Source organism: Nycticebus coucang, chromosome 21 (assembly GCF_027406575.1).
Source record: "Nycticebus coucang isolate mNycCou1 chromosome 21, mNycCou1.pri, whole genome shotgun sequence".
Classification (NCBI taxonomy): domain Eukaryota; kingdom Metazoa; phylum Chordata; class Mammalia; order Primates; family Lorisidae; genus Nycticebus; species Nycticebus coucang.
The window spans coordinates 54,884,666-54,907,909 of record NC_069800.1 but is presented as its reverse complement, the minus strand read 5'-3'; the positions used below and the strand labels follow the sequence as shown (position 1 = coordinate 54,907,909).

General features: G+C 44.1%; 1 protein-coding gene across 1 annotated transcript in view; it reads right to left on the bottom strand.

The window, feature by feature from the left end:
* ARFGEF2 (ADP ribosylation factor guanine nucleotide exchange factor 2) overlaps window positions 1-22,965 on the bottom strand; it is a 105,742-nt gene extending 82,777 nt beyond the window's left edge. Inside the window, exons 1-4 of the mRNA XM_053574045.1 lie at window positions 22,659-22,965; window positions 7,009-7,039; window positions 6,081-6,204; window positions 168-314 (exon numbers count right to left, since the gene is read on the bottom strand). Of these exons, the coding sequence (XP_053430020.1) occupies window positions 168-314; window positions 6,081-6,204; window positions 7,009-7,039; window positions 22,659-22,779 (423 nt within the window). The 5' untranslated portion in view covers window positions 22,780-22,965. The remainder of the gene's footprint in view (window positions 1-167; window positions 315-6,080; window positions 6,205-7,008; window positions 7,040-22,658) is intronic.
* Window positions 22,966-23,244: the final 279 nt, after the last annotated feature.

The window sequence follows — 23,244 nt, the reverse complement described above, 5'->3', positions numbered from 1 at the left end:
CATGCTAATAACATTCTGACACCTAACAAAAGATCTAAGTGATGTTTAAATTTTTCCAGCTCAACACCAGCTGAGACAACTAACACATGATAACTAAGAAATCCAAATTCCCAAAGGGGATACACTTTCTAATTTAGAAATAAGACCAGGCAAACAAACAGAAATACCTTAATTATTTGTAACTGAACTCCTTCATCGGTCTGTGGGCCCTGAAAACAATTGCAAATGGTTTCAACAATCCTGTCGATCAGCCGCTTCCCTGGGGCTCCACTGTCAGGGGCATTGCCAGTGATGTGTCCATAGGCGATGAGTTTCTAAACAGATAAAGGAGAGAGATTACAGTTTCTGCCTGGCTGGGACTGAGGCCACCATGGCAGCCCACAACAGCAAAAGAAAGGCAGTGACCCTGGCCTTTAACTTCTTTTTCCTACAGATCCCTCTGCTCCCCAAGAGTCAGACAGGCTCAAAAACTGTGAGTACAGCCTTCGGTCCTGTCTCCGGACAGCAGAAAGTCCCTGTAGTGGTGACACCATGTCTAATAAAGGAGGTACAGAGCACTCCCCAGTACAAAACCTTTATGCAAAATACCAAGGAATTAAAAATTGTACACACCAGACACAGAAAGTAGAGCTAGAGGGTAAGGAAACGTGAGGAATGAAGATTGATGAGTATATAAAAATGGCCTGAAAATTAGAGTATGGTGATGGCTGAAATAAACTAAAAATCACTGACTTGTATATTTTAAATAGAAGGATTGTATGTATGTTAATTGTGTCTCAAAAAAACCATAAAAATTTATATATACACATATTCTTTAAATGGGAAGACACCTAAGAAACAAATGAGAACTCAATAACCATGGGCAGGGGTAAGACTCAAGACTTCGCAGTAAATCTTTTCTTTTTATTTTTTCAATGTTAAATCAGTCAGCATATTTTTTATTCCAAAAATAAAAGTAAAAACAGTAACTGCATTCTGCACTTATGTTATCAAACTGTGTGTCACCCAAAAGCATCTGCTTAGCCATGCTCCCTCTGTCAGGCTAAGACCAGTTTGGACATGGCCACCTTCAGAGGTGCCACCTTACCCAAGACCTAATTTCAGGGTGGAGAATCTGAGACCTGGAAGGGACCTCAAAGGGCAGTGGCAGGGTGACTCCTAAGCTGGGCTGAAGTTTACAATCTCCTGGACCTGAACTCTGATCTACTCAATCAGAAATTATAGGGGAGAGCCCAGGAAATCAGTGTTTTTCTCCAAGCTATCCAGGTTATTTTGATGGTCAACCAGATAAAAGATCCACTCATCAGGCACATGTATACACAAACTCTAAGGAATTCTCTGCTTCCAGTGACTTGGAAAAGACTCCTAAAAATACATTTTTATCTTTATCCTTTTTAGCTTCTGGCTGGTCACATTATTCCCACTACCCACACAACCTGCACTCACGCTCTCGAGGTTATCTACAGAGCCAACACCACTCTGGGAGGACAACTGGCCACCCCTGCAAAGGCATGATGCTGTTTCTCAATGCCTTTCCCAGGTGCTGCCATTCAATAAGCAGAAAGAAAAATGGATCCAGAGAGCGGCTGAGAGTAGCAACAGAATACCACTGGACTGGGTGACGGAATGAGCAGGAGAGAGGCTCCAGCCCAAGCCCAGCACCTCCAGATGTGGGGTATGGAGCGTGAAGGACGAGTCCAGGTGCCCTCTGCCTCACCCCTCGCATAACTGCTGCACAGGTACCCTTCCTAGGAGGGCGGGGCTGGCTACCTGGAAAATGAGCTTTGGGTTTTGACACTGTTTACTCTCACTCCTAATGGACTCAGATCTATCTTGAGCCCTGGGAAGAGATGGTCTAGGAGCTCCTAAAATGTGAATGTTGAAAAGTAATCTCTGTTGAACAAAGCAAAGGTGGAGATGAATTATTGGATATTTAATTGAAGTATGAAAAAGAATGATTAGTATTCTCCCTCCAACAGACTCCTTAAAGGAAACATTACCCTTCAAACTGGAAAGGGTTTTAACTATGATTTCCCTCTCTTGCCTGTGCAGTGAGAGATGGGGCCAGAAGAAAGCTGAATTCCTGTGTCCTGTGGGTCTTTTCTGGTTCTGCTTTCTCGTCCTTCCCTGGGCCAAATGCTGTTCTGGGTAGTGGAGCTACAATAATAAGGTAGATGGGATTACTGTTTTCATAGTTTGTCTCCTCCAAGGAGAACACCAAAACCATAAGTTCTGAGCGGGATGGGTCCTGTGTGATTTGTAGGCACAACCCCATCTTCTCCTACTCTCTCCCAAGTAGACAGACGCCTTAGTCCTTGCTGTTACAATAAGGGGGTGGGAAGGACAGAGAGAGGACTTTGGGCAGCTTTGAGGGGGCTCACATAGGGACACTGGCATAGAGGGGAAGATGAAGAAAATACAATATACTGTAGCAAGTCCCTACTGGACCCAGTGCACAAGGGAACATGCTGTGTGGTCAGTTTACAGATGCTGAAGTCGGTACTATATTTGGTACAAATTAAGTATTCTAACTCACTGGTCTACTCTTCTGAAATCAGTTCCATTTCTTTTGCCCCAGTGATAAGAATCCAAAGAGTTGGGCGGCGCTTGTGGCTCAAAGGGGTAGGGCGCTGGCCCCATATGCCGGAGGTGGCAGGTTCAAACCCAGCCCTGGCCAAAAAAAAAACTACAACCAGCCCTGGCCAAAAAAAAAAAAAAAAACTACAAAAAAAAAAAAAAAAGAATCCAAAGAGTTAGCTCTGACCCAGAGAAACTCAGGCATGTGTCCAAGGAAGTTTATACAGAGATGTCCCCTATAATCCTGTGTGTAAAAGCCTCTACAGGAGAGGGACAAATATAATGACACAACACATATCAGTCAACTAATTGTACTCATGGCAAACCAAACTTGGAGGCACTTTTGCCACCCCCATCCTCCAAGTTTGAGGAATGACACAGCAAAGTGGATGTATCTGCAGCTGGCTTCAATTCTGCCAAAATGAAATTTTACCCCTACATGCTGGCCTTCCATTTCTAAGACAGAAGTTACCTCACCTGTACTAGGAAAAGCTAATCAGGCTTGGCAAGGGCAGCTACTATGAGGAAGAGCAATTTTTCCATTTAGTAGTCCAGGAAGCACCAGCCACTTTAAATGCCATAAAAAGAATGACCCATTTTGCATTTTGTATATTAGTGTAAAAATCCTGGTGTACACCTCTTAAATTCCAGAAAGCTTCCATTCTAAAAAGAAAGAGAACCATATACCATAAGCCTCAAGACCCACAATGAGCAAATAAAGCAGGCTGCCAACATTTCCATTTGAAATCACACTTATACATACAAGAAGTTCCAGAAACAGACTGTTCCAGTAATTAGAGAGGCCACAGCTACAGGGTAATAGTTAAGAGCAGGGGTCAGCAACCTCTTTTCATAAAGGACCACATACTAAGTATTTATGCATTGTGGGGAATGTGGTGTCCACTGCTGCTACTTGACCCAGACATAGGAACGGGCAGATACCCACAGATAATACCTAAACAAATGGGCCTGGCTGTTATAATGGACTGGGAGTTTACATCTCCCTACCCCCCAAACTTGCTGAATCCCTAATGTAATGGTATTAGGAAGTTGGACCTTTGGACTATAATTAGGTTTAGATGAGGTCACAAGGTTGGGGTCCCCATGATGGGATTAGTATCCTATAAGAAAAGACCATAGGGAAGGAGGAGGAGAAGGAAAAAAAACAAAACAAAACAAAAAAGACCCCAGAGAACTAGCTCTCCTTCTCTCACATGTGAGAACACAGCTATCTATAAGCCAGAAAAAGGCCCTTCACCAAGAACCAAATTGGCCAGTACTTTGATCTTGGACTCCCCAGCCTTCAGAACTGTAAGAAATAAATGTCTATTATTTATGCCATACAATCTATGGTGTTCTGTTACAGAAGATTAAGACACCTGCACTCCAATAAAACTTTATTTACAAAAGAAGATGGCAGGCTAGATTTGGCTTATGGGCCAAAGCTGATGATTCCACGTACAAACATAAACGTAGGGGCAGTAAGTCCTAGCTACCCATCTAATTTCATCACTTCCTGGCCAAGGAACCTTGGACTGGACTGGGCACTTTATTCCCTAAGCCTTAGTTTCCTTGATTCCAAAATGAGAACAAGAACAATACCTCACAGTTACTGAGAAGATTAAACATGGCAAGCTAGATGAAGCACTTAGGACCCATCGCAGGCTAAGAGCTGGATATTTGTTAACCATTGTTCTTAGTACAGCAATAATGTCAAATGCCAGCACTGGCTTCCAAACTAAACCTGGACATGGGGAGAAAACAACTAAAATTAAATGTATGCCAAATTGCCTCAGAAATGTTCATAGCAAAAATATTTTAGGATAGAAGTAGGACTGGAGCCTGCCATTTAAGAATTCTTGGCTCATTATATGTTTTATATAGGACAATCTGTACAGAATTATATTGAATGACAAAGTAGTTTTTCATTTGGAAGAGCTGCTTCTGTAAAGAAACTGTCATCAATCCTCAAGTCTGTATGTCAAAGAAGATAGATTAATACAGTAAATATTAGTCTAGATGCCAAAAACGTGGCATGCCCACTGCCACTTTGCAGCCTTGTGCCTCCACAGACATAACCAATCAATCACAGCACCCTTTGTCAAGGAAACTTTTCTAGTATAGAATCTACTCACTACTTCTACTCTAGAAAGTTCTGGTATGCTTCAGCACAAATCATCTTCTCTACTCCTGCTTCTCAGTAAAGGGTAATTTACAACAAAATTATAGGTGACTCTAAATAAAGCTGGTCCACATTATTTGCAGATTCTACATTGGCGAATGTACCTACTCACTAAAATTTACTTATCAACTCCAAATCAATACTTGTGGAGCTGTTGTGGTCATTTTCACACATGAACAGATCAGTGAAAATTTCAATCACCTGAGGTTGTGTCTATCCGAGATCAAACAAGGTGACACTCTACCTTCTTGCTGCAGTTCTACGGTAAACTAGTGCCGTTTTAGTGGGGTGTTTAGTGTTGGCCTTTTTTGCATTTGGGTCTTTTTTACTGGTGATTTTGCAGTTTGAAATGGCCCCCAAGTATGTGTTTTCTAGTGTTCCTCAGAGCAAGAAGGTAGTGATGCTCCTCAAGGAGAAATTACACGTGCTAGATAAGCTTCGTTCCAGCATGTGGTATAGCACTGCTGAATGTGAGCTCAATGCTAATGCACTATATGTTAGATAAAATGTCTTTAGACAGAAATACATCAAGACAAGAGGCTAAAGAGACCCAGTGTTTTCTCCAGGAACAAAGGTTCATGTTTGTTAATTCAGTGTTCACAATGACTTTGTAGAACATAACTACTATAAATAACGCGATTCTATTATATCTATTTCTCTATTTAGTATTATGAATTTTAAAGCCATCAAGAAAAAGCCTGCATAAAAGTGCTTTATGTACCTGAATGTATCAAACACTCCAATTATCCTATTGGCTTACTTTCCTTAAAAAACAAACAAACAAACAAACAAACATTGCAATTGCTGAAGGTTTCTTTAGAAAAACATACATAAGTGAGATCAACACAATATTCCTAGGGAAACAAATTCTTATTTCAGCTAAGGAGCTCAGACCCTTCTCCCTTCCTCCCTCATGAGATCTCTAAAAAGGAAAAGTTGACTGGCCAGGCATGGCAGCACCAGTCTCTAATTCCAGCTACTTGGAAGACTAAGGCAGAAGGATAGCTTTCACCCAGTAGTTCAAGGCCAGACTGGGCAACATAGCAAGACCCTGTCTCTACAAAGAAAAGACGAAGTAAGTTGAACTGCTCCTTTTTCCATCACCTCAGAGAACATCTGGTATACAAGGACAGTCACTAGCACAGATCTGTGTACAGACTGCCCAGAGCTTGGAGAGAACCCCCATTATTATTATTATTATTATTATTTTGCAGTTTTTGGCCAAGGCTGGGCTTGAACCCACCACCTCTGGCATATGGGGCTGGCGCCCCACCCCTTTGAGCCACAGGCGCTGCCCATACCGCCAATTTTAAAATAATACCTGTAAGCAGTCAAGGGATGTGCTGACCACTCGCGGAGACTTGGACTGGCAAGCTAGCTCAAATGGAAGGAAGTACTTGTCAGCTTCAATGAAGTTTGCCTTTGGTGGTGCGGCAGTGCCAAGCCTGGTAAGAAAACGAGAGAGGGCTGAGGTGGGGGGAAGCTTTACTTTCCTACCCCTGACTCTAACTTCTCATTCCACTAGCAACCATTTAATCAAAAGTGCCTGCAAACTACTAGAGCAGTGGTTCTCAATCTTCCTAATGCCTCCTAATGCCGTGACCCTTTAATACAGTTCCTCATGTTACAGTGACCCTCAACTATAAAATTATTTTTGTTGCTACTTCATAACTGTAATTTTGTTAGTTATGAATCCTAATGTAAATATCTGATATGCAGGATGTATTTTCATTGTTACAAAGGGGTCATGACCCACAGGTTGAGAACCACTGATTTAGAGGCTACTGGACATTAAAAGTTGAACATATACATTAGAAAAAACCACTGAAGTGATAAATGCAGACACCAAGGTCTCTGATTATTGTGCTGAACAGCATCTTGGATTGAATCCTAGAGGTAGCCAGGCCAGAGTTGTATCGCTGAAATGTGACTACCTGGCTTCACTGCTATAAAGATCACCAATGAAGCAAGTTGTCCTCATGCCTAAGGAAGCATACCACACCACACACTTTGCTGCTTCCCAGAAAAGGTATGAAGGCATTAACTCCAACCCTTTCCTGTAAGTAGGCAGTTACTGAGGCAGGAACCTGTTAGTTAACATAGCATTGTTTCAAACACACACAGAATTCTGTTATGTGCCCAGTGTGAAGATTAGACATATGAGAACATGTGCAAAAAAGGTGGTTTCCATGGCCACTACTCACTCCCTTCACACTGTATCCAAGCAAAGAGGAAGTGCCACAGCTTACCTCTGCTTCTCTATTTCTGCTTTAATTTCATCTGGGGGAGAAGAAGGAAAAGCATATTAGGAGCATGCAGCATTTATGCAAAAGAAACTTTTACTAAAAGATATTTGGAAACCACTCAAAAAAATGTTTATGAGATGTTTAAATCCAAAAACACTGATATGAAGTGAAAGAAAGAACTGTAACAGCAATAATAATAGCTAATACTTCCATGGCGGTACTGTGTGCTAGGCATTATGCTAAGCAAATGTTTCAACTCATTTATTCCTTTCCACAATCCTATGAAGTATATACTATTATTATCTCCAACTTAGAGTAAGGTTTTTCAGCCTTAGCAATGGACATTTGGGACTAAAGAATTCTGTCAGGGGGCGTCTGTCCCGTATCTTGTAGGATGATTAAAAAAAATGTCTCTAGACATTGCAAACGTCCCCTGAGCAAAACTGCCTCCCATGAGAACCGATGATTTAGATGAGAAAACCAAGGCCCCAAAAGATTGTTAATTAGCTCACCTGCTGTTACAAACAAGACTTTGAACCTGGGCCTTTTAGCTCCACAGCCCATGTTCTACATATTTTCCTACTCTGCTGAATGCCTGTTAGTGGCAGCTAGTTAACACAGTACCATGGTAATAAACATCTCAACTGTGCAAATATATGCTCAGAGGACTGCACACAAATATAATATTGAAACAAATGTTGAAAGTTGTCTAAGTAGTGGGATGACAATCTTTTTTAGCAAATTATTTTTAAAAACTGTGGTACAATGTACATAACCTATAATCTACCATTTTGACCATTTTCAAGTGTACATTAAATAGTCATGCTTTTGTGCCCAAGGCACATGTAAGTTTTATAAATTAAAACTAATTTGAAAATCCTTACCATGAAAGTTATAACTACAGTCAGGGCTATTGTGTCATTATTCAGAAATCACAATCTCAGAAATATTCTTATTTCCAGAAGAGCAAGGTTTTGTGGCACTGAAGCAACAGCACACCCCGTCTGAACACATGAAGTCCCCCCATATCCACTGAGTCAAACATATTCCTACATGTTAGGCCTACAGGTGCCACATATTATCAAAACAGGCAAGGGATGGTTTGTCCTGAATGCCACGTATTTAGATAATCTCCAAAAGGGCAACCTCCTTTATACAATCTCTTGAGAGCTTTGTAGAGCACTGTACATTGTGGTTCACATAAGGTATTAGTTATCCTAGCAACCCCAGGACACAGTCCCCTTCACTTCCTTGGTCCGTGGAAAAATTATCTTCCATGAAACCTGTCCCTGGTGGCAAAAAGCTTGGGGACTGTTCTTTAAAGGACAGAGAAGAACCAAGGAGAGAGTGCTTCACTGACTGCAGAAAAGTAACTGCAGGGGATAAAAGTGGTTTTTAAGGACTATGGGCCAAGCATGGTGGCTCACATCTATAATCTCAGCAGTTTGGGAGGTGTACATTGCTTGAGCCCCAGAGGTCAAGACCAGCCTGGATAACATAGCAAGATCCTGTCTCTACATATATCAAATAAATAAGCCAAGCGTGGCTACTACTACTGTGCCTGACCAGAAGCTAAATGTTGCTCAGCCAAAAAGCAAAGAGAAACTAAGAAGCCAGAGGACCAGAGTTCAACACCAAACTCTGACATAAATCTTACAGATGATGGCTGGGTGTGATGGCTCATGCCTTTGGTCTTAGCACTCTGGGAGGCCAAGGTAGAAGCATCACTTAAGCTCAGGAATTGGAGACCAACCTGAGCAAGAACGAGACCCCATCTCTACTGAAAACAGAAAAATTAGCCAGGTGTTGTGGCAGATGTGTGCTTTGAGTCCCAGCTACTTAGGAGGCTGAGGCAGGACTTCTTGAGCCTAGGAGTTTGAGGCTGCTGTGAGCTAGGCTGATACCATGGCACTCTAGTCTGGGTGACAAAGTGAGACTCTTATCACACACACACACACACCCCCAAACAAACAAACAAAAAAACTTATAGATCAAGAAGTAAGACCCTAATACTGCTTTTTGGCCAGCTCCAGCATGACCACAGCAAAGGCACACTCTGGTTTTTAAACGGAAATGAGAAGGGCTAGCCTGACCTACAGCAGCAATGGTTCGGGGCATAGCGACTAAAGAGCACAGACCTCCACTGTGAAAAGGAAGGAGGTACCGCACCACTGCTACCTGGGAGAAGGGCTATAGAAGTCTAAGAAACTGTGGTCCAAAATCCCAAATTCACACATTTTCCTTTGTTTTCTTCATCCATCCTTAAGTATCTCCAAAAGAATTATGAATTGTTGCATTTTCTAAATTACTCTTTGTTGAAGAAAAAGCATTTGAACATCCTCTCTGCTAGGTGCTGGGGAAGCCCAGATGATTTAGCTCCTCTGGAAGGGACAGGAGGAAGCCACAGATGTGCTGGGAAGGGTGGCCTGATCTGACCTGCCTCTGGACAGATCACTCTGCATGCTGCTTTGAGGATAAAGAAGAGGGTAGCCGGGACAGAAGCAGGGAAATCAATCAGGAGGCTACTGCTAATAATCCAAGCCAGCAGTAATGGGGGCTTGGACCAGGGCAGAAGCTGTGCAGGTAGAGAGAAGCATCAGTCTGAAGCACATTAGTGCCATTTTTACAGGCTAGAAATGTTCAAATAGTAGCATTTTCACATGGCCTAACCTAATAGTTGAGTTCTAGATATATGTGGATAATGCAATTTTTTTCTTCATTAAATGGGGGGAGCAAAAGGAACAGAGAATAAATGTATAGCAGGGGGCCTCGCAGATAGCATGGCACAGACTGGTGTGGTGGAAAGAAAAGAAATGGGGTTAAGAGGTTCATCAGAGCTGGGCTCAATGCCTGGCACGGACATCTTTTAGCTGAATGGTGCCAGGGGGGTTATTAAATCTCCTTGAATCTAAATCCCAAAATGAGGATAAAAAACAGTCCAAGACCTTCCAGGGACTATCTAGGCACTTGGGTGTAGATAAAAACATCTGACCCTGTTGCCTAGGCTGGTGTGCAGGGGCCCAATTACAGCTCACTGCAACACCCAACTCCAGGGCTCAAGAAACCCTCCTGCCTCACCTTCCAAGTAGCTAGCATTATAGGTGTGAGCCCAGTTGCTTTTTAGAAAATATCTGTAGAGACATTATGTTGCCCAGGCTGGTCTCACATTCCTGGACTCAAGCAATCCTCCTGCCTTGGCCTCCCAAAGTGCTGGGGTTACAGGCACGAGGCACCGTGCCTGGCCAGATAATTCCTTTGACAAGCCCACAAAAGAGGTCTTGTTAGATTAACAACAGTGGCTGCACAAAGCAGGTAATCAATAAATATCAGTTCTCTTGATCTTACAACAGGAGTTAGTATTAATGCAAAATCACAGGTGCTATAGGTAAAACCAAAGCAAAGGCAAGAGAAAAAGGAGTGTGAGTGGAACCCACATGATAATCCTCATACAGCTATCACTCACCGATTGCTTACTAGTGCAAGTACTCACTCAGTCCACAAGATAAGCCAGGAAGGCAAGAACACTCTAATCATCTATCACCATTTTACAGGTGAGGAATCTGAACACAGAAAGGTGACACCACCTGCCCAGGCAGCCTGCTTCAGAGCCGGCACTCTGGAACCAAAGAGGAGGATAAGGAGGACAGTACAGGGAGGGGGCACACGAGGGGGTGCACCTGCTCCATTTTATTAACAGGCAATAAATGGACAGGCTGGAGAGGAGGGAGATTGGGCCGGGCAGCTACAGCTGAAAAGCCTGCCTTCCAGGGAAATCCTTCCGGGTGTGGCCTCTCAGGTCACCTCCATTTATCAACACCTCTGGATCAGCTTCCACTCCCGAAGTGAATCCAACAATGACCATCAACCTCCAACCCAACACTGCCCCACAGTCCCCCCAGCAGGCAGAGCCCCCACATCCCACAGGGGGTCATGTCTACAGATTGTCTATCCACCGACCCTTCCCTCCCCTGCAAGCCAGTACTGTCAGCTCCCGCAGCTCCACTCCAAGCACCTCCTCCTCCATACCGAGCCAGCCTGCCACGGCTGGTCACACTGAATCTTGTCCCCGTGTGGAACTGTGGCACATCAAGCTCCTTCCTGCTCTCTGTCCACACCTTCTCTCCCTCCTCTGACCTACTCAATGCTCCCAGCAGGACCTTCCTTTGGCCTGTCAGACCTTGACTTGGATAACCTGTCAGCTTTCATTTTCTAAGGCAGACCCCAATAGCAAGACTGTCATCACAAGGACAGGCAACCAGCAGTCTTGACTCTCTCTGATCTTTAGTCTTAATTTCTGGCAAACCCCCAAACTTAGATTGTGCTGCCAGCACCTTCTGCCCTGTCTCTACCTAACCAGACTCTGACAATAGGGCAGGTTTGTAGCCAGAATTACCAACCACAAGTGGAACCCTAATAGTGCCAGCTAAGTCCATTTTCTCTCACATCCCATGACGGCTCCTGCACCCTTCTCTGATCTTCCTCCTCCTGTCGCCAACTTCTTTACTCACAGCTGGTGGAGCAGCCTTCCACTTCACACAAAAATCAGAAGAGGCCACCAGAAGACCCCTCAACATCAGGTCGCAAACCTACAACCCAACCTCCTCCTGCAGCAGGCCTGGGCTCCCTCCTGCTACAGGGGGTAGGTGTCCAACCTCCCCACCTGCAGTCTCTCACCCTACTATCTATACTATCTAGAATGTGGTCATGTCTGACCACACTAGGCGACCATCCCAACCCAGGCCAGGTCACTGCCCTTTCCCCGCCTGGACCAGCACAATAGCCTTTGACTGGTCTCACTGCACAGAGGAAATGGAAATCAGGTGACACTGCTCCTTTGCTCTGAGTTCTCCATTGGCTTTCTATCTCATCCTGGGTAAACGAAAAAACCTTGATCTTGGAGCCTGTATGATCTTGCCCCCTGCTTTCACCTTCTGCCACCCAGCCCAGCCTGTTGCTCAACACACGGAATATGTTTCTGTTTCAGGGCCTTTGCACTTACTCCTTCTGCTGGGAGGGCTCGCCCTCCCCCCAGGTGTCAGTGGGGCTCATGCCCTCATGTCCTTCAGATCTCAGTACAGGTGTTATCTCTTCAGACAGGCCTTCCCTTACCACCCAAAACTGCCACCCCTACCTTGTCGGCCTGTAGCTCTTACCTGCTTTATGTTTCCAGTTTACTCTGATTCATTTTCTAGTTTTTCTTGGCAATACTTATCACCCTTGACATATTAAGCACCAGTCATCTATTATCTGTCTGCCCCAGCAGAACACAAGCTCTCTGACAGCCGAGACTGTGGCTGTGCTTCTCACACCAAAACTCCTGGCACAGAGTAGGAGCCACTCACTATTTGAAGAAATGAAAAATGCCCTTTCTCTTTCTTGCATTATTTAATCTCTCCTTCAGCTGGCTCCCTTCTCAATGACATTTAAACAAGTTCAAGCCTCTTTTACCTTTAAAAAAAGAAAAAATAAAACAAAAAACTTGCATGATCCGCATCTCCCTCCTCCTCCTCCTCCTCACACACACCCAAACTCTGGGAAGGAGCTGTCCACGCTCACTGTCTGCTTCCTCACCTCCCACTCACGCCTCAACCCACTGCTGTCCGGCTTTCACCTGCATCAGGCCACCACAACAGCTCCAGCTGAGGCCACCAATGATCCACATCTCTCTAAATCTGACCCAGTCCTTCCCAGTCTTCACCTGACCTCCCCTCCCTCCAGCAATAGACCTCATGGGCCTCCCCTCACCCCACCCCTTGACATTTTCTCTACTTCTGGCTTCCTAACCACACACTTTCCTCATCTGCCCTCAGTGTCTTGTCCATCTCTGCTCTGTTTCCTCTGCAGACTCAGGCTTCTCAGACCAGCCAGGCCTAGGCCCCCCGCCTCTCTCTCTCTGCATGCTGTCTCACTAAGCCTTCAATTCCCATTAGACTCTTATGACTCCCAAATTTCCACGTCTAGCCCGGCCTCGCTCATGAACATCAGCCTCATATATCTAGCCACTTCCCATTCCACACATTAAACTGGATGCTCAAAGGCACAGCAAACCCCACACATTCAAGTCCCAACTTTATCAATCTGCTCCCTGCCTCCTACCTCCTCTACCCCCTCCATGTGGCTCTCTTCCCATGCTCCCAGCTTAGAACAGCACTCTCATCCGGGGAGTCAGAAATCAGAGGTCAGTCTTATCAATCCTCTTCTCATGTTCATACCCACTCCCCCACCAGGTTTTGTTGACTTCACCTTCTACCCGGGTTTCACTCTATTTCTGTTGTCACCACTCTAGTCCAGGCCACCAGCATCTCTCACCTGGACGAGGGTGACCACCTACTATGGTTTCAATGTCCCTCTATCAAAACCTGTGTTGCAAGATAATTGCCACTGTGATGGTATTAAGAGATGGGACCTTTGAGAGGTAATTAGATTACAAGGGCTCCACCCTCAAGAAAAGATTAATTCCATTATCAAGAGCTTCCAATAAAAAGATGAGCTTGGCCTCATTTCCTCTGTGTCTCTCACACTTCTGCCATGGGATGGCCCTTGCCACAGGCTAGTGCCATGCTCCTGGACTTCCCAGCTTCCAGAACTGTGAGCCAAATAAACATCTGTATAAATTACCCTGTGGCATTCTGTTACAGCAACACAATACTGACTAAGACACTGCTTCTTCATTGCTCCCTGGGCAATCCCTCCGGTTTTCCTCTAAGATGTTCTGAATGCAGTGGCCCAAGTGATCTTTCCAAAATAGCCATCCCGTCACATCTTCCCTTTTAAAACTCCTCAGTGTAATCCCACTATATTTGACCTAAAAAGTCAAGCTCCTTACCAAGACCTCTGGGTCCTGGCCTACTCCTCTCACTTCATCCCCAAACACTCTTCCGCTCATTTACTACATTCCAACCACACAGTGGCCTCTTTCACCTTCTTCAACAGCAGTGCCCCTCTCTGCCACAGGGCCTTCGCTCAGGCTGTTCCCTCTGCTGAAATGCTTCCCACTCCAACCTATTTAATTCTGACTCACCATTCAGATCTCAAGACTTCCACAGGCAAGTCTTCCCTCCTGCTTTTGTTCAATGGCCTTGAAAGGCTAGGCTTCCCTCCACTAGGACTTCTAGGGTTGTTAGAAGGACTGAGAGGGCACGGTCACTTGAACAATGCCTTTCTCCCCCATTAGATTATAAACTCCTTCAGGCAGGGTCCCTGTTTGTTTTGTTCCCTTTGCATCATGACAGCACGTGTCACACCCATATAAAAAAAAAACAAAACTTCTGAATGAAGGCTGGCCTGGTGTAGTCAACAGACAAAAGGACCATATTCAAAACAACAAATATGCACTGGCTACTGCCTAGGACTGAGGGAGAATTAGAGAATTTTATATCCTAGCACAAAAAGGCTGCTCTCCCCAAAAGCTATTAACACCCTATAAAATAAAAAACTGAAAGACTTATTTATACCCAAGACAGTAAACAAAAGCTAGCCTTTTACAGGGAGGTTCCAGGAATGAATCAGCAAAGGTAGAATTATTTTTTTCTAAGATAACCCTGCTGGAAAGAAAGTCAAATATTTTCCTGGCAGTCCCCCTAAGTCTGGTGAAAATGGCGAGAACTAAACATGGCTCTGAGCTATTTATATAGGACACTCCATGTTCTTGCTGATTAAGTACACATTTTCACAAGTTCGCTCTTTTCCATGAAGAATGGTCTTACTGTTTTCCCTAGCACTGCTTTCAGCATCTCCCCTGAAACTTGCAAGTACAGGGCAGGGATGAAATCCATTCATCCAACCACTGCTTCACCCCCACGGAAATGTCAGAGACTTGCAAAAAGGTCCTTAAACCAACTAACAGGGGAGGCAGAGAAAGGCAAGTATTCAGCTCTTTCTCCTTTAAAGACAGTAACACCTAGCTGGGCGTTGTGGCGGGCGCCTGTAGTCCCAGCTACTCGGGAGGCTGAGGCAAGAGAATCACTTAAGCCCAGGAGTTGGAGGTTGCTGTGAGCTGTGTGAGGCCACGGCACTCTACCGAGGGCCATAAAGTGAGACTCTGTCTCTACAAAAAAAAAAAAAAAAAAAAGACAGTAACACCTAAGCCTCTGAGTTTTAATAGGTCATCTGTTAGGTGCCAGGCACTGTGCCGGTTATTTACTCCTTAGTTCACTTCACCTTTACAATAATCCTGCCTTTATCACCTTGGGAAACTGAGGATCGAAGAAGGATCACAGGACTATCAGTGAAGTTTCAAACTCAACTCTTCATAAATTTTCCACCAACCCAATATACACAAATGCTTCTCAATAATCAACAAAAATCTTATTTTTAGATTCTGGTTTTTTCAACAGATAACCTCCTCCTAAAGAATTATCATAAACATTTTCAACAAATAGTAATTCACCAGGGTCCTGAGTCCTGTTAACACTCAAAACATGTAGCACTTATAAATGTCTAATTAAAACACCAAAAGTTGCTGAAAATTAAAGGCTTTATTCTATATTTGAAGTTAAAGCTTACTCTATTTGCTATGCCAATTTAGAGATGTTTTTGCTATTTCTCAAATTTCAGACTTGGGTTCTTCCTAAAGGAGAAAATATATATATTTTTTTAAACACATCAAAATTAGAATAATAGTATCATACAGAAGAAAAAGCAATTTACAATATATCATACAGGTCTATAAATGCTGAATGTTTCAAACATACATTAATACAACTAAAATTTATGAACATATTTTCTTAACTGGAGCCTTTCCTAGTGACATTTAAAGAAGTTAAAGTCTTTTAAGCTTTTAAACAAATAAACACCTCTCATGATCCCCGACTCCCTCCTCCTCTTTACAACACACCAAACTTTCGGAAGAAGTTGTCCATGTTCACTGTCTGTTTCTTTACCACCTACTCATGCCTCAACCCACGCCAGTCTGGCTTTTACCTCCATTACAACACCAAAACAACTCAAGCTAAGGTCACCAATGACCCACATATCTGTAAGTCTATAACCCCACACATTAAACAGTCAGCAGCAAATCCAAGAATGAATTTTATGCTGTATATGTTAGGATAGAACAAGTACTGAGCTTTCTGTCCACTTGGCTGTGCAGATGTGGTTTCCCACAGTCTGCTGTCCCCAAAGACAGACATCACTTAACTCCAGGATAAGAGGGAGTTTACTGATGATGAAGAGCTATCATAAATTAGAAAAACTTAAGAACTCAGATGAAGCTTAGGTGAAACAAGTTCTTTATCCTCACTGCTTTCTCTCCATCATCTCTAAATTAAACTGAGGACACTGCACTAACAAGCTAAAGAAAAAAGCTGTCATCTCTTAGAGCTTTAAAATATATCTCAAAATATGGTCTCTTTACTAAAACTTCACTGCAGTATGATTGTTTTAAAGACTACACTGAGTATTCTATATTTAAGAATTTTCCTATGGAGAGGCAATAAAGCATGGTAGTAGTGGTTAAGATCCAGGACTTTGCAGCTAGACTGCCTATGTTCACCCCCTGGCTCTATCAACTGGCCAGATCAACTTCTCTGGGCTTCAGTGGACATAATAATAATAGTGAAAACTGAACTGCATGTCAACCCTATGGCACTGTGCCTGGAACTTAGAAATGTTTGGTATGGGGTAGATACCATACAGATATAATACAACATGTTATTTAAAAATAATCCAATTTCATATTAAAAAAGCTTACTCTGCTTTTTTTTTTTTTTTTTTTGTAGAGACAGAGTCTCACTGTACCATTCTCGGGTAGAGTGTCATGACTTCACACAGCTCACAGCAACCTCTAACTCTTGGGCTTATGCGATTCTCTTGCCTCAGCCTCTCAAGCAGTTGGGACTACAGGCGCCCACCACAACGCCCGGCTATTTTTTTTGTTGCAGTTTGGCCGGGGCTGGGTTTGAACCCGCCACCCTTGGCATATGGGGCCAGCGCCCTACTCACTGAGCCACAGGCACCGCCCTACTATTCTTTTTATATTTTCTTGATGACTGAGAATTATGACACCTAGCAATTATAAAGCACTTAGCCATTACTTAGTTCTTTTGTGTATTACGTTATGGAGAAATGGCCAGGCGCAGTAGCTCACGGCCTGTAATCCTAGCACTCTGGGAGTCTGAGGTGGGAGGATCGCTGGAGCTCAGCGATCTTGCTCAGATGGAGACTGATCTGAGCAAGAGTGAGATCCTGTCTCTACTAAAAATAGAAAAAAATTAGCTAGGCATTGTGATGGGGGCCTGCAGTCCCAACTACTTGGGCAGCTGAATCAGGAGGATCACTTGAACCCAGGAGTCTGAGGTTGCTGTGAGCTACGATGTCACAGCACTCTGGCCTGGGTGACAGAGTGAGAGTTTGTCTCAAAAAGAGAAAAGAAAATTGGGTGGTGCCTGTGGCTCATCGGGTGGGGCACTAGCCCCATATACCAAGGGTGGTGGGTTCGAACCCAGCCCCGGCTAAACTGCAATAACAACAAAAAAAGAAAAAGAGAGGAAAAAAAAATTTAAGACTCTGCATCTCTTGATATATAACATATGAAAAGAGAACTGTTAGAACTATTCAGTTAAATTACAGACAAATTTTTCTGTACCCACTTTATTTTTTTGAGACAAGGTTTGCTTGCCATCTAGAACAGACTAACTGGCATGATCATAACTCACTGTAACCTGGAAATCCTGGGCTCAAGTGATCCTCCCACCTCAGTCACCCAAGAAGATAGGACTTGGGAGGTCTGGCTAATTTTAAAATTTTCTTATACAGATGGGGTCTCAATACATTGCTCAGGCTGGTCTCAAACTCCTGGCCTCAAATATTCTCTCACCTCAGCCCTCCAAAGTGCTAGAATTATAAGTGTGAAACACCATACCCAATTTTAAAGCACTTGGATTATCTTGCTCAGCCTTCAAATTTCATATAGTTTAAGAGTAGAAGTCTAATTTTTTTTTTTTTTTTTGACACAGAGTCTCAATGCCAGGCTATTGTTTTTTTGTTGTTGTTGTTGTTTTGTTTTTCTGTAGAGACAGAGTCTCACTTTATGGCCCTCGGTAGAGTGCCGTGGCCTTACACAACTCACAGAAACCTCCAACTCCCAGGCTTAAGCAATTCTCCTGCCTCAGCCTCCCAAGTAGCTGGGACTACAGTGCCCGCCACAATGCCAGGCTATTTTTTGGTTGCAGTTCAGCAGGGGCCAGGTTTGAACCCGCCACCCTTGGTATATGGGGCCGGCGCCTTACCAACTGAGCCACAGGCGCCACCCTAGAAGTCTAATTTTTTTAAGAGATAGTGTCTCACTCTGTAACTCGGGCCAGAGTACAATATCTCACTGAGGCAATCCTGCCTCAGCCTCCCAAGTAGCTGAAATTACAGGCATCTGTCATGACATCCAGCTATTTATTTGACTTTTTGTAAAGACAAGGTATCACTACGTTGTCTAGGCTGGTCTCGAATTCCTGGCCTCAAGCAAACATCCTGCCTCAGCCTCCTGAAGTGCTAGATTACAGGCATCAGCCACCACAGCTGGCCAGAAATATAATTTACAAATACAATTTAAAAAGACATCATGGAAGATTTCTTTTTTTTTTTTTGGCCGGGGCTAGGTTTCAACCTGCCACCTCTGGCGTATGGGACCGGCGCCCTACTCCTTGAGCCACAGGCGCTGCCCAGGAAGATGAGTCTTAAATAAGACAACTACAAAAATGAAGTTCTAAGAATATAATTATACTCTCCAAAAGAGGGCTTAAAAGGTTAAATATTACTAAATATAAATATATATGTAAAAGCTTCATTAATAAGGTAAAGAGCAACAATGCCCTTGGGGTGATGAATACTCTTAAAGACTCTCTTGATTTCTCTATAGACAACAACTGGAAAGACACCATCCTCTAACAGTCCCTATGTATGTACTTGGTATTTAGTGCAGATGGATGATTGAGATTACTCCAAACCTGTCCCCACCATGATTACCACTGTTTTACCAGACAATCTCTCTCTTCACTGAGATTAGCAAGTTAACACACCAATAAACATAACCTTTCAGTCATGTAAATACAACATTTACAATATTTACTGCATGTACAAACCAAATAAAGCAATAAGTCATTACTGAGGAACCAACTGTACTTAAGAACATCAGATCAGAGCAGTTACAGTTTCTGTGGTCTGTCACAGCTTATAATAATAAAAATAAACAGTAGTATCTGCAAGCATTTATTGAGCACCTACTATTCGCCAAGTTCTTTGTGCATATCAACGAACTTAACATTTATAATAACCCTATTAGGAAGGTATAAGATTAAGTAACCCAACCGAGATTGCAAGGGTAATTCAGGAAGGGGAAAATTTAGTGGGAGCCAGGGGATTTGAACCCAGGACATCTTGAGTCACAGAGGACATGCTCCTAGCTCTTGACTTATTCTACACTATACAGCCCCTACAGCCCTGATCCCCTCCCCTAAAATACTGCAAGTGGTAGAAACATACCACAGAAGCTGTTTCCTGTCTCTTCTATCACCCAAGCATTTCAACTGTGAGCAGTCGTTTACAGTTCCTCTTATCACAATTAATGACAATCTACATGTGATAACTGCTGAAACACTAACCACACAGCACTACTTATACACTGGCTCATTTCAGCTATTTTTTCCAAATTTCTCTTCTTTCGTGGGACTACTGGACACAAACTGGGCTCTGAGATGCAGAGTGAAATATCACCAGTGTGCTATGTTTTCTACTGTTTCTAAGTAAATGCAGTCACTTCTACTTAACAGCAGTAACACACAATTACTCTATTTAAAAAGATGGCTACTTAACACCATGTACAGATTCCCTTATGATGGTTCCTGTTATGTTACTACAGTGACAGCTCATAATTAATAAGCTACCTCTTCAATTTGCTGTTCATATAGCCTGTAGTCAACTTCTTTTTTTTTTTTTTTTTTTTTTATTAAATCATAAGTGTATACAATGATATGATTATGGTCAACTTCTTATCTAAGCAATTTTTTAACAATTCACTACTAAAACACTTAAAACATGCATTCCACAAGGCGAGTTACACAAATCAGAACTTCCGAACAAAGATATGATTTTTTTTTTTTTTTGAGACAGAGCCTCTAGCTGTCGCCCTGGGTAGAGCACAGTGGCATCACAGCTCACAGCCACCTCCAACTCCTGGGCTCAAGAGATTCTCCTGCCTCCGCCTCCCAAGTAGCTGGGACTACAGGCGCCCGCTGTAGTTTGTTGTTGTTGCAGCTATCAGTGTAGTTTGGCCAGCCCAGGCTGGATTCAAACCTGCCAGCTCAGGTGTATGTGGCTGGCGCCTTAGCTGCTTGAGCCACAGGCGCCGAGTCAAAGACATGACATTTAATAAGCTCTCAATGTTGTGTGGCCTTTTTTTTTTTTTTGTAGAGACAGAGTCTCACTTTATGGCCCTCCGTAGAGTGCCGTGGCCTCACCCAGCTCACAGCAACCTCCAACTCCTGGGCCCAAGCGATTCTCTTGCCTCAGCCTCCCGAGTAGCTGGGACTACAGGTGCCCGCCACAACGCCCGGCTATTTTTTTTTTTTTGGTTGCAGTTTGGCCGGGGCTGGGTTTGAACCCGCCACCTTCGGTATATGGGGCCGGCACCCTACCGACTGAGCCACAGGCGCCGCCCTGTTGTGTGGCCTTTTGTGAAAACTTTTTTTTTTGAGACAGGATCTTGATGTTTTGCACAGGCCTGAGGGCAGTGGCATGATCCTAGCTCACTGTAACCTCAAACTCCTGGGCTCAAGTGATCCTCCTGCCTCAGCATCCCAAGTAACTGGAACTATAGGTACACCCCACACTAGCTAATTTTTTATTTTTTGTAAAGATATCGAGGGGAGTCTTTCTATTTTGCTCAGGCTGGTCTTGAACTCCTGATCTCAAGCAATTCTCCTGCCTCAGTCTCCCAAAGTGCTAAGATTACAGGCATAAGCCACCATGTCCAGCCCAGATGAAAATTTTCTAAGTAGGTCCTAACAATGTGATACACAGTTTGGTTAAAATTTTATGTTAAGAAGTTTTCTGATGAGAAAATGAAAACTTTTTTGCCAAATAACTATTCTGAAACTTCTATTCTGAAACAATAATATTCTTAAAGTGATATTGAGAGAGTCCAGGCAAATTTCAATACGGAGTTATAAATACCAGGCTCTTGTCTAACTAACTGCTTTGTGGTGATTATTCCACATTCCTGATAATACCTAAGTTAGACTGAGTTATTGGAATAGAAAAGCTTTAAAAATCTAAATCTAGGGAAATTCCTTCCATTGATCCTGAATTTCATCAGACGAGGAGCAAACATTTGCAGATTAACTGGACCCCCAAGAAAGTTTCAGACCCTTCTGAGAATCTGACAAAAACCATGGAAGAAGTGCAAAGTTCATAAGTCAATTTCTATGTCCCAATAGAAGACTACTGCTCTATACCTTGCTCCAAATGAAGGAAGAAAGGTGATGACAATCTCAAATTCTGTCACATAAAATTAAACTTTCCATTCATTCAATTTGTTAGAGAAAAATGGGTCTTCTTACAGATTCCAAACCAGACACTGGGGCAGTGAATTAACTTCAAGACAGTTCTGTACTGATCCTACTCACACACTACTCTCTTCTTAAACTCCACATGGTGAGTATGCCTTTCCATACAGGGTTCAAATGTCACCTCCTGAGAAAGGATTAATTTAGCAGTCCCCGGGCCCTCTTATCACATATTTAATATTAAAAAATAACTCATTTCTTATTTTGTCTCCTTTATTAAAGTATAAGCTCCATAGGAGCAAGGTCCTTGTTCGTCTTGTTCTCCACTATATCCTCAGAGACTGGTACACAGTGGACATTTGATAAATATCTGAAAGATTAAAATTAAAAAATAGGGTATTGATTTTGGCATCAACTACAAAGCCTTTAACTAGCTATCTGTTAAACTTCTCTAATTCCACAATCTGAGGGTCCATTCATCAGCAAATATTTACTGAGAGCCTACTGTGTGCCAGGCACTGTTGCAGGTGCAAGGGATAGAGTAGTGAATAAATTGAGACAAATATTTTTGCTCTATAGCTCTATATCTTAGTACACATTTTAGTGGACTATCCAGAATAAGCAGACGTCTTCCACATTACAAACCCTGAGAGATTTAGAACACTCTCAGCATTCCTTCTTTGAAAGAGCTATCGGAGATTCCCAAATGAAAGTAAAACATTCTCCACTCAGACATTTCCAAAGCAAGTCTAAGAAGTTTCCCTAAATCAGCTGGGCTCCTCTTTCCACCTGCTGTGCTCACCTGAGGGAACCCCAAACAGCAAAAGTAAAGAAAAAACTTAGGGCAACGGCTACTGTTTCAGAGTACTTGGAGGTGGTGAGGGGAGGAACCAGGAAACAGGACAAGGAGTCGTGGCAAGAACCTTGAGTTGAAAGGGTGGAGAACCAGCCCTGACTGTCACCAACTTGCTAGGTGACCTTGGGCCAGTCTCGAGTTGTCCCGGCATCAGTTCCCCGGGGACATAATGAGGAGGCGGCCCAGAGAATGGGATTCGGGTTCAAGGGGGGAGCGGAGGCCAGGAGGCCGGACTGAGGCCGGGTAAGGTAACGGCCGGCGTGGAGAGGCCAGTGCGGGCCGGGAGAGGGCGGCTCACCCACCGAGCGCCACCTGGCAGGCCCTGCGCAGCTGGGAGTGTTGGGGCCGCTTCACCTCCTTGTCGGCTAAGATCTTCTCCAGGGCCCGGGACACGAACATGCTCTTTGTCTGGCTCTCCTGCATGGCCCCGGCCCGGTGGGGGCTGGCAGCCCCGCGGGCGGGCGGCGCGTGCGAGCGGCGAACGAGACTGCGGTCCCGGCGTCCCGGCCGGCACCGGCCGCGTCGGTCCGCGCCGCCCCGTCAGGAAGCGACGCCGCGGCCCCACGGCGCCGCCATGTTGGAGCGCGTCACGTGACCACGTGACTGGGGGGGCGCTGTGGGCGCCTCGCGTACGTCGACCCCGTGACCCTGCCGGGGCGGGGCCTATGCTGAGCACAGGGCGGGGCCAAGTGGACGAGCACGTGTGGGGAAGGCGAGGGAGGAGGAAGGAAGGCGGTGGTTTTTGGGAAGAGGAGGCAAGGAGGATAGAGAGGAAGACAGGAGAGTAAAAAAACCTTCAGGTAGCGCGGGGGAGGCTTGACGGGAAGAGGGAAAGTGAGAAGGGAGCAGAGGTGGAGATGGGGAGAGGAGGAGAAGGAGTCGCAGAAG